Consider the following 12,299-nt stretch of genomic DNA (forward strand, 5'->3'; position numbering starts at 1 on the left):
TCGTTCAGAGTTGCATCTTGCCTATCAAAGTGTGAGCGTTTGAATTCTAATATCGGAGAAGCGAGGTACTGGGATTCCTCTGATTTTTGCCTCCAATCTCCGTTTGCTCTCTTGTGCTGGAATATCTATAGGGATTGTTCCGCTGATAGCTAACACCGCTACTTCAGATACTGTTCTGTATGAAGAAGCTACTCTGAGAGCGCAGGTGCGTTGCACAGATTGCAGAGTTTACCGCCGGCATTGCACTTTTAGCGAATCTGCCCATATTTCACATCCGTATAAGAGAATCGAGTTAGTGGAGTCCATTAAAAGTGGTCGCTTGTTCTGCGTTGGACCTCCAAGGTTTGCCATGAGCTTACGTAACATGCCACTTACTTTGGCAGCTCTTGTGGCAGCATAATTTCTGTGCGCCCAGTAAGTTAGCCTTGTGTCTACTTGTACTCCTAGGTATTTGACCACTCTTTTTGTTGATAAAGTGGCATCAAGTATGTACTTGAATATCTACTTCTAATGGGATACGTCTGTTGGTTAGAAGGATTACCTCTGTTTTCTCTGTGGCTAGCCTTAATCCATGGTCCTCTAGCCATGTCCTTTTGGCTTCGTCAGTGTTTCGGGCGACTATTACAGCTGCGATGTCATCTGCGTATCCCATTAAGTGCACATCCTCAGGCATCTCCATTTGTGAGATTTCATCGTAGCTTATATTCCAAAGTTCAGGTCCGAGTATTGATCCTTGGGCCGCACCTCTTGTTATTTGTTTAGCCTTTCATCCTTCTCGCGATTCGTATAAGAGCACGCGATTGCTTAGATAGCTACGACTAATTTTCAGTAGATTATTCGGGATCTTGAATTCTACCTTTAAGGGGTTATAAAAGTTACGAGCCCGAAAAAATGGACGATTGTCATAATTTTTTTTAAATATGTTTTAGAACTTTTATTCAACTGAGACATATATCATACTGAAGGGTGACTCTCAAAGAATACATTTTAGTGTTTTTATTTTGAAAAATGTTATTATATATTTTTGATATCGCCCCTCCCCCGAAACGCCGTTTTTTAGAAGAGGCTTGCGGTGATCACAATAGTGCATGAGCAGTTCAACTGAAATCAAAAAAATTAAATGATTATTGTAGAAAAATGTTTTTTAGTGAATCTGAACGGTTTATTTACCTAAAAGAAACTTTTTTTCGATATGAAAACCCCTTTGCACTAAAAAAACGGTTTTTGAGGGGTTGAAAAATTAAAAAAAAAAGTTATTCCAGCGAACTATGCAAATATTTATAAAAAGTGAACCGTCCAGATTCACAAGATTGTAACTTCGAAAAATTAAAAAAAATGTTTATGCAAATCGGTAAAACAATTTTTGGTAAATAATAATCACCGCAACGGTAATTTAAAAAAAAAAACACGACTTCGAGATAATCGAGTCTAAAGTTTTGCGTGCACTTCATTTATGGATAAGGTCGAGCGCTTCCTCGGTCTGTAACTTTCGTTCTAGTGCTCCGATCTTTATGATTCTTTGAATTTATATTTTTAAGATGATGTTCTTTTAGAATATGCCATACAAAAATATTCGATTTTTTAGTCCAACACAAGGTATACATATAACCCTTTAAGGCATCAATTACGTCGTCCCAACTTAGACTGTTGAAAGCATTTCTAATATTCAGATTGGCTAGTAATACTAAGCGTTTCGAGTATCGATAATCTGCCTGGACATGTTCTACGCTAGCTATTACATCTTGGATGGTTCCTAAGGTAGATCTGTCACTTGCAAAATCATGCTGCCTGTCAGACAGGCCGACACTGTTCTCTACGGCCTCGCTAAGCCTACGCTTTATCAATTTCTCAAATAGTTTTGCTGCTCCATCTAGCATACATAGCGGTCTATAAGCGGACGCTAATATTGGGTCTCCCTTTCTCTTACTGATTAGTACTAGTTTTTGTTTTTTCCATATTTCTGAAAAAATTCCTCCTTTTAGGTATGCGTTGTAAATGTCTAGCAATAAAAGAGGGCGTTCGATGACCAATAGTTTCAATATTTCCGCAACTATGCCATCAGGTCCAGGCGCTCTATTGCATTCTTCTGTGAATGGGGCAGGTTCCGTTGCTTCATACTCGAGTTCTTACCTCTCAACAAAGTGTCTTGGGAAGAGAGCGTGGACCATTTTCCTTACCACTTCGGTTTCCATATCAGCAGCAGGGGATTTGGCTCCTGGTTTTTTTCATAATGAATTTGTAGCCCAACCCCCATTGGTTATTGTTTAGATCGTTTCTTAGCTCTTCCCATTTGTCTTTTTTGCTTTGGCTTATAGCTTTCCTTAATTCTTTTTTGCTCTTTTTGCATTTTTCAGATTCACACATCTTTAAGTTCTGCGATCTCATGTGTGCACCAGTATACAGCATTTCTCTTTTTGGACTTATCTATTTTAGGCATAGATGCGTTGCAACCTATTGTAATGCATTGCATTGTTGTCTTGACTAGTGTTTTTGCTGTACTATTCGTACAGATCGTCGTTTTATTTTCGTCAATAGTTGCAAGGAGCGTCGCTAGATTTTGCTTGTTTATGTTCCATTTGCGTGTACTTTTATTTCGATTTTCACGCACTCGTTGGTTCTCCATTTCAATGCAAAATGTGATGTATTGATGGTCACTCCCATTGTAATCTTCCAGGACTCTCCAGTCTTTAGTAAAGGTGTGGTTCCTTCGAAACCTGGCTTTCGGTACGTAGTCGTTACTGTGTTGAGGACCACTGAAGCTAGTCTGGCTGCCATGCCCAGCTCTCGTCTCTTGAGTTGTCGCCGAACCCCATTCGGTTGCTTTTTAGTTGGAGTCTACCGCTATTACTAATCGTCCCTCTAAACTAAGGGATTTGTGTTCAACACTTTCCAATTTCCGGGTGAATTCATCTATATTGTCGTTCGGTGTAAGGTAACAGCTTATCATTGCGAATTGGCTGTTTTGAACGTAGACCAGACCATCGCCTGATCCTTTCGCGGTTATTGGGAAATGTGTGCCCCTAGGCAACCAGATGGCGGCAGTCCCCGACTTGTCTTCGATCCAAGCTTTCTCGCATTGAGCATATTGTTCGCTTATCAATACTGTTTGAACTCCTTTTTCTAAGACCATCTGCTCCATTTGCAGGTCTGCATTTTTACTTCTGTGCATGTTTGTTTTGAGTATAATCATATTTTGGCATGTTCTTTTGCATGCATCAGTACATAGGCAGAATTTAGGCTCTTTGGTGCACTCTTTCATTTTGTGCCCAGCTTCTCCACATCGGAAGCATGTACCTTTTACGCTTCTGTCTGGTCCCTCGCAGTTTGATTGAAGGTGCCCGACAACGAAGCTTCGGTAGCACCGCTTCAGAGATGTGCTAACTCTCATCCTTGCACTAACCCATCCGATTTTGATATTGTTTTGCTTGAGCAGCTTTTCTACGCTTTCAATAGCGAGAGTAACATAAGCCGTACTTCTTGTCGTTGACTAGGTTTTGTGAATATTTTTGTTAGTGCCGGCCAGCATTTTTTCTCACAGAGTCATTAACTTCCTTGTTCTCCGTGACGGCATCCAAGTCTCTATTCTCTACAGTTGAAGTTTGTCTGAGGGTTGTAATGGAACCAACCGCTTTTATGGCTTTACTCTAATTGTTTCAAAAAATCAGGGTTAACTGTTTTCCCCTTTTCTAATTCAAGTAAAAGAGTGCCAGTTTTGGTTCTTCTTATGTTTTCAGCCTCCGATTTTGGTTTTGGTATTCCCTCAATATTCTTTGGATTCTCCTTAGCCTTCCTTGCTCCATCGCTTCTTTTGGCACGGTATTGGGCCTAGATTTTTGGCGGTTTACTACTTTCCATTTCCCAGGCTCTCGAACTCTTAGTTTCTTCGAAAAGTCGGGCGCAGCAGGACTTTCGTTTTTCGGTTCAAGGGGTACTCTCCTGGACAACACCTGTTTCTCGAGCTGTTGCGGGGGTGTCTTTATTTCCGTGGATGTATTCCTACTCTTCAATAATAGTGAACAGATACTGACCAACACACCGCCCAATATGGGAACAGACATATGCTGGATTTTGTCACCTTACTTTCTTACAAAGTCGCTGAAACGAGGGGCATCTTGACTAGGGTCCACGGGGTCTTCGTACACGTCACCTCTTAGAGGGAGATGCCCTTGCGGGGTCTACCAGTTGGATAGTTGCACCCGTTCTGTAAATAGTTCTTTCATTCCAGGTGTATATTCTTAGATCGGTGTCATTTTTTCGTTTGCCAGGCCCTATAGGGGCCCTGGCCACTCCCAAGTGAATGGCGATCAGGAACTTTCCACACTTACAAGCACCTCGGCACTAGGAACCATTCTCAATTAAATTTGGCTTGACTTCTATACCAATTGCTGATAGATTGTGTGGCGATCCTTTTAAAAGGTAAACTTTTTTTGTTCAATATAGCTACACCTTACTTACTTGAAATTATTGCTGGGAGGTTATGAAATATGCTATCATAGGCTTTGGAGTGGAACGCGCTTGTGTTGCTCGTTAAATGGGTGTCATTTAGTAAGATTATTGAAGGGCCTGCACTAGAGCTGAAGCTAATGTTATTAGGAGTTATTATAAAATTCATTCATGTTACATTGTAAAATTCAAATCATGATTTTTTAATACACTTTAAATTTGCGAATGAGAGTTGAGAAGCTTGTGTTATTTTAGTTTAGAAGGGGAAACTTCAGCTGACATTAAATGATCGCTTTCCAACACATAGGTGGTATCAGAACTTTAAGTTATTGGATTACTGTTGTTGTTATTCGAGAGATGGATACAGGTATTTGATACTGAGTTTAAACTGGAGTCAAAACGCGTGTTTTTGAGTGTGTGAGGGTAAGTTGAGTGAGAGAGTAGTAGTTCAGTTCTTGTTCAACGCACTGAAGCGTACTGAAAGCGTGGCTTGGGATTTTGAGTGGAGGATTTGTTGATTAATGTAGTGGTTGTGTTCATGTTGGTTTGAGTGTTAATATTGTGGTGAGGGAGAAACTTCGCAAAACGACTGGCAATCATAGCATTGGTGATTGAGATGCCAAAACTAAAACATGAATTCGCCTTGATGGCGGCAACAGATGGCGGAACAGAACTCGCCAGCAGATACGAGTTGCCAGATCTAGAAATCAAGATAGATATTAAGCACATGTATATAATCAGAGGTGCATGTCCATAGGGTATTCAGTCGTAAGATAGGCATGTAAAGTAAAGCAAGTTGTGCTGCCACTATTTTGTGACTTTTAGTTGACAATCCAGTGATCGAACTCAGAGGAATTATTTTGAGAGATTTTAACGCAACAAATTCGGAACAATTGGTGTCAAAAGTGGGATTGCTGAATAAAGTTCCAAGAGCAGGATCGTGAAAATGACAAAGTTGAGCGAACTCAATGCTCATCATCTTAACCTGTTAAGCGATTAGTTTTTCTTAGACAGCTCAATTTACTGTGATGAATTAATTACAAGCGAAGACTGTCGATGCAAAACCGGTTTTCAGCCAAATATTGGATTCACCGTGCGCGTTGGCTGAACGATTATGATAACGATTATCAGGAAATTCAGTGTTCATGCTTACTTTATAATGTCAAAATAACAGGGAAATTTTCGTTTTTTGCTTAACTTTAAATTTCATAGCAAATGCAATTTCCTTTTTCGGCATGGCGCACATATACGACATTAACTAAAAAATGAACTTTTGAAATTGACGCAAGAAAGAGTTGGAACAGAGTGGCTTGTTAACTACTGGGAACAAGGCGGAGTTACAAGGACGTCTTCGCGAGGCTTTGGAGATAGAGAGCGTTGATGTAGACGAATATGTGTTCCAGCTAGAAGCTGAGAAGTCATCGACCAAAGTAGAAAATCCACGACCGCCAACAGAAATATACTGGAACGTGTTAATACTGCATTATCACAATTTTAGTTACATATGTATATATATATATATATATATATATATATACCTATATATAATTGGAGGGTTGGCCTAGCTCCTCCTCCTATTTGTGGTGTGCGTGTTGATGTTGTTCCACAAATGGAGGGACCTGCAGTTTCAACCCGACTCCGAACGGCAGATATTTTTATGCAGAGCCTTTTCATGACAGAAATTCGCTCGGAGGTGTGCCATTGCCTGCCGAGGGGCGACCGCTATTAGCAAAATGTTTTTCTTAATTTTGGTGTTTCACCGAGATTCGAACTTATGTTCTCTCTGTGAATTCCGAATAGTAATCACGCACCAACCCATTCGGCGACGGTGGCCGCCGCAAATATATATATATAAATATATAAATGGCGCATACACCCTTTTTGGGTGTTTGACTGAGCTGCTCCTCGTATTTGTGGCGTGCGTCTTGATGTTTTTCCACAAATGGAGAGACCTACAGTTTCAATCCGACTCCGAACGGCAGATATTTTTTATGAGAGTTTTTTCATGGCAGACATACACTCGTAGGTTTACCAAGGGGTCTGCCAAGGGGCGACCGCTATTAGAAAAAATGTTTTCTTCATATTGGTATTTCAGCGAGATTTGAACCTACGTTCTCTCTGCATTCCGAATGGTACTCACGCACCCAACCATTCGGCTACGGCGGCCGCTGTCGCAAATATCATGTCCACAGAGTTGTCCTCCAAGATTTATGTGTAGCTGGAGAGAAACCATCTTGAGCATTCTAAAGGCTGACGATGACGAAGTGCATCAGGCAGATGAAAAGAAACTGCGGATACTGCTGAAGATTGATTAGACGTCATTAAGGAAATGTAAGCAAAAGCAGCTGAAAGCGTATTATTGGCAACCCAGATGTCGATGGGGATATTAGACTATATGAGGAGCAAATAGTGGAAGCAGAGAAGACACATATGGCGTCACAACTGGAAACGAAGAGGAAAAATACTAAAGCAATACTGTAGTAAACAATAAAACAAAAAGTGAAGAGGAATTTGATGAAAGTGGTGGAGAAAACCTTAAAAAAACACCGAGTTATCTGAAAAGATGAAAACTGAAGGAGTCAGTGCAAGAAAGATACCCGAGACACAGACGTCACGGAAGCTAATGAAATGGAAGGTACCACCGACGACAGTAAAGCAAAGAGTCTAATGATAGCAGCAAAATAACAACTGAATTGAAAAGGAAAAAAATGAATCTGAAACCGTTAAGTCTGAATTTAAATCCTACAACTCGGTTAATTCTTCCGACAATTTTGAAAGCTAAAATTCTACTACTTTTCAAAATGATGATGAAGCAAAATCAAGCTCTTCGGATGCATTAGATGAAACTAACCGTAATTGCAGCAATTTGTTACTAGAGACACAAACCATCGACAAAATAGATACAGGCAGCATTCGTGAGGAGGATGCTGATACAATTGATGAGCCATAGAATAATATCGAAGATGCAGAGAGGAGGAGCGCCATTGAGTTAGTGGTGGACGATAGTCGCGCCGCTGGTGAGGGCAAATAATCTGCGCCACCTGCCAAGTGTTGAAGTTGATGACAGTCTTAAGGCCAAGCAATCAGAAGAACCACCAAGCCGACCGAAGATGAACTCAGGTGGGAAAAGGCTGTGCGACAGGCACCTTTACAATGTTTCATAGTATGTCCTAGAAGCTGGAAATTTTTCAGCGCACGGAGTTGGGAATGTTTTGTTGACGTTATTCTTACGAAAGGCAATATCTAGTTGATTGGGTAAATTCTATGAGGCGGACGTTAGCAACACAATTCCGGTTAAGTTATTTGTTTTTTTAATTTTCGCTTTGAAATTTCTATGCCGGAATTACGTCTGGTGAACTAAGCTCATTCATTATTTAAGTTTCTATGGCATAATATAAGGAAGGGGCAAATACTGTGTCTTTGGCGTTGTCTAAGGTTTCATGGTATTTGGCCTTACTATTAAAAATCCCAGGGAGTGGTTTTAGAGTAATGAACCGTTTTGCTATTTTCTTATTACTGTCCAGTAACAAGATCTTAAAGTGGGTGCCGCGCTTGCTCACTGTTGACCAAAAACAAGAACGTGTTGATGATTCTGAGCAATGGCAAAACTACATGAAATGAACTTCGAATTGCTCCCACATCGACCGTATTCGCCCGATTTGGCTCCCAGTAACTACTGGATGTTCGCAAACCTTCAGCCCATGTGTTAAGTCTCATATATGTATAAAATATAATACCTCCTTCATCGCCCTGAGTCCTATAGATCCGATTGTCATATAAGACATTAGCTGATCATCAGTGAGAATATATTTTGAAATAATTTTGATGAAATTTTATGGTTGTATTAGAATTTCGGCCAGCCCTGAAAATTCCTTCCCTTGCAAGGAACTTAACATACATATGCATAAGTACCACATGTATAAGCACATACATACATATCCTATATCTCGGTTTATTTCTAGTGATTTTGTACCGGAAAATAGTCTTCCATTGGGTATTGACGTTTATGGTCAACGGATATTTGTAACAACACCACGATGGAAGGATGGAGTGCCTGCCAGTCTCAGCTATCTTCCGTATCCAGCAAAAGAACGCAGTCCCGCTCTACGCCCATATCCGGATTGGAGTTTTCACAGCAAAGCTCAACAGCCAAACTGCACAAAACTTATATCCATTTACCGTAGCTCGATTGACACGTGCGGCCGCTTGTGGGCAATCGATTCCGGCGTTGTAAATGCGATAGTTCATTTGAATCAGATTTGTCCACCAAAAATTGTTGCTTTTGATTTGGTTAATGATAAAATGGTGATCAGCTATACGCTACCGCCAGAGCAACTCAAACAAGACTCATTACACTCAAACATTTTGGCTGATGTCCACCCCGATCACTGTACCGACGCGTATGTCTACGTAACGGATGTTTGGCGATTCGGTATAGTCGTCTACAGTTTGGCTAATAATCGCAGTTGGCGAGTCACCAACTACAACCTCAATCCAAATCCGATTGCATCAGATTTTAATCTTTATGGACTAAACTTTCAGTGGTTGGATGGTGTATTTGGAATGAGCCTGTCCTTGGAAGAACGAAACAATCAAACCAATAATGGGCGTATACTCTATTTCCATCCAATGGCCAGTTTCAAGGTAAAACATATAAAGTATTTTTATTTATTTAATAGTAGATGCTCTTGCCAGTACTCGCCAGCGCAGATTGAATGTGTGAATGAATTTCCGAATACGCTAATGTGATGGGCTTTTACTTTATATCTCTAAAATTTTCTTTCATTTTGCTAGTAAAGAAGAGGTCAGCCACTCGTTATATCAGCGAACAAGAGCCATGAGTTTTCAACTTCTCACTTGGAAAAACTTGGCGAAATTCAACATTACTATATAGTGGTACCATCGATTTAATAATCATACCGTCTATTATGTCATGCTAACCAAGTTGTCGCATTGATACGTCAGCCGTTTCGGTTTCAGACACCTTTTCCATCGTTAATCCGACAATTCATATACCTGGAGCAGGATTTTTTATTGAGATACTTAGTAAGAGCCAAATACATCTCAATGGTCCAGTAAAACCAAATACCAAACTTGGTTGAGTGGCTTCATGAGTAATTCCTGTATATGTAACATGAGAATTTTAACCAACATGGCCATCACCTTCCTATAAAGTATTTACATCAATTTGATCAGAGGCCACTTTGCACAAGCTAAAGAAACGGTAACATACATAGTCATCGTCGAGTCTATCAGCGGACGAGCCCGAACATATGTAATTTTTTTTTTATTCTACAACTCACATGTCCCATTACCAATAAGTTTATTCTTTGTCTTCCATTGCGTTCTGCAAGATACGATGTTTACAATTGTCCCCTTTTTCGGAAGACACAAATATGTTGTAATGGATTTTATGGTGGCCCACACCTACCTTGCTGTAAAATGCCTACAACAGCTAACAATTGATGAAACGAAAATTTATTGACTTCTACGTAGACAGTTTAATAAATGGCGCATCTAGTATAAGCGAGGTCGTCGGAATCAAAAATCAAACCATAAATGTATTAATGCGAGCGAGTTTCCTCTACGTAAATTTGCATCGCACGCATCCGAAACTGTTGCAGATATTGTACCTGAAGACAAGAAAAATACAATTTATTTCCACGCACTGAGTTTGTAAAAACGTTTGGATTGAAATGGTTACCATTTAAGAATTGTTTTTTGTTTAGTTTACTGCCAGATAACTGCTTAAAACTACTAACGGTTCAATAGAAATGGTGAAGCTTTTTTAATCCAATTGGTCTCTTCGACCCTTTGTTAGAATCCCAATTGTAAGATGAAAACTGAAGTTGTCATGGGATGATGAAGTCCCACCCCCGGAATCAATGTTTAATGGGAACAGTTCAATAAACAACTACCGCATTTAAAAACTTAGAAAATACCCAGGTAGGCTAAAGTTGATATCCATACTACGCTTCACGTCTGTGCAGATGCAAGTAATAAACCATAAAATATGAGCTATGTCAGTCGAAATTAGGAACCATAGCTTTGAATTCAATTCACAAAATTTGTAATATTCAATGCGAAATCTAATAATAAAAGCGTTACAGGATTATAGCGTCACATTATCAGTTTTGTTTAGACATTTGCATAATGTATAAAACACCATGCTGTGAGAAAGTTGCAAGCCGAAATTTAAGGAAAACACTTTTGTAACGCCAGACATACACACTCTAAAAAAGTCGTATTGGACTATAATTACTATTTTTATAAATAACTTGGCTGGAGAGGATAAACATTTTGCAAAAGTAGATGTTTCGAAAATGAGCAAAATCTAGTCCTAATACAGTTTTCAGCATAACTTGACTCCAACGCCACATAGCGGCTAAGTTGGAATGCAATATAATTTCTCTTCACGTTACCAAAATATAATATATGTAACTACATATTTCAAATATGAACAGAATCGGACCATAAATAAAATTTTAGTAATAACTTACAAATTCTTCACTTCACATTTCGAATATGAATTAAATCAGACCACAAATATGATTTTTAGTATTTTGTCTTGCGTATGTTATATACATAAAACCTACAGTTTTATGCCCACTCCGAAAGGCAGATGGCTTTTTATGAGGAGTTTATTCATGGCAGAAATATACTCTGAGGTTTGCCTTGTCTGGCGAGGCGCTACCGCTAATAGACAACTCATCTGAAGGTTCATTCTTACATACACAATATTAGATTCCTAAAGTGTGTTTATATTTTTAATTTCAGGAGTTTGCAGTTTCTACAAAACTGTTGCAAGACGAAAGTCTGTGGCCAGAGCGGGCTCAAGAAGCTGCCAAATATTTCGTAGAAATCGGTGATCGAGGACACCTTAGCCAATCTTCCACAGCAGCCATCGCTCGGAATGGTGTTATGTTCTACACACAAGTGCATCGAGATAATATTGGTTGTTGGAATACCGCAAAACCATATGTACGTGGCAATTTGGCATTGTTGCTAAGCAACAGTCAAACTTTGGTACAATTTCCCAACGACCTGAAAGTTGACCAAGAACTCGACCAAAGCGTGTGGGTAATAAGTAATCGGCTGCCGATCTATCTTTATGATAAGCTTAATAACAGCGATGTTAATTTTCGAATTTTACGTGCAAGTGTTGTAGAAGTTATTCGCAACTCTGTGTGTGATCCAAAAATGCTCATAGCACATAGTAACATTCCTGTTACGGTACAGTTACGTGAGGGACAATGCTACTGAAGCCTTAAATTTTCAGCCAAACTTTCCATGAAAATGTACTGCGGAATTAAAATATGCAGCATATCAATAACACATTAAGCAAACATTTAAAAATAAAAGTTACAATTTAAATGTGATTGCTGAAAGTCTTTGGATTATTTCGTCAAAAAATTCGTTGTGAGGAAAATGCAGAAAAGCTTAGCCTTAAAACTAATTTTATGAATTTATTTATATCTGTTATTACACTTTTCAAGCCAATACAACAGAGTTTTGATAGCAGCCTGGCTTGATTCTGAAAAAAATAAAAAGTATTAAAGAAAATAGCTTGCTAATGTTTCAAAGCTCAAAGACCGGTCTTCCTATAAGTCGAGAACACCGATTTCACCCCTCACCCCCTGCCAGCCAACTTTTTGATTTTTGGTTTTATAACGAGCATCATTTTCAAAGGAAATTCTTGAAACATGGTATGTTTTCATTGAAAATTCGATACATTGGTTTTTCTTAATTTAATGCTTTTCGTTTTCCTGGTGTTTCGCTTTCTCACTAAAAAGACTTTATAGGGTTGCTTACAGAGTTTAATACAAATGTTCTTTCGATGGTAATTGCAAATTTCA

At 39.2% G+C, this 12,299-nt stretch overlaps 1 protein-coding gene across 1 annotated transcript in view; it reads left to right on the forward strand.

Annotated features, from left to right (window-relative positions):
- Window positions 1-11,822, forward strand: part of LOC129249872 (protein yellow) — a 90,431-nt gene extending 78,609 nt beyond the window's left edge. The window contains exons 2-3 of the mRNA XM_054889545.1: window positions 8,406-9,087; window positions 11,221-11,822. Of these exons, the coding sequence (XP_054745520.1) occupies window positions 8,406-9,087; window positions 11,221-11,706 (1,168 nt within the window). The 3' untranslated portion in view covers window positions 11,707-11,822. The remainder of the gene's footprint in view (window positions 1-8,405; window positions 9,088-11,220) is intronic.
- Window positions 11,823-12,299: the final 477 nt, after the last annotated feature.

Source organism: Anastrepha obliqua, chromosome 6, assembly GCF_027943255.1.
Source record: "Anastrepha obliqua isolate idAnaObli1 chromosome 6, idAnaObli1_1.0, whole genome shotgun sequence".
Classification (NCBI taxonomy): domain Eukaryota; kingdom Metazoa; phylum Arthropoda; class Insecta; order Diptera; family Tephritidae; genus Anastrepha; species Anastrepha obliqua.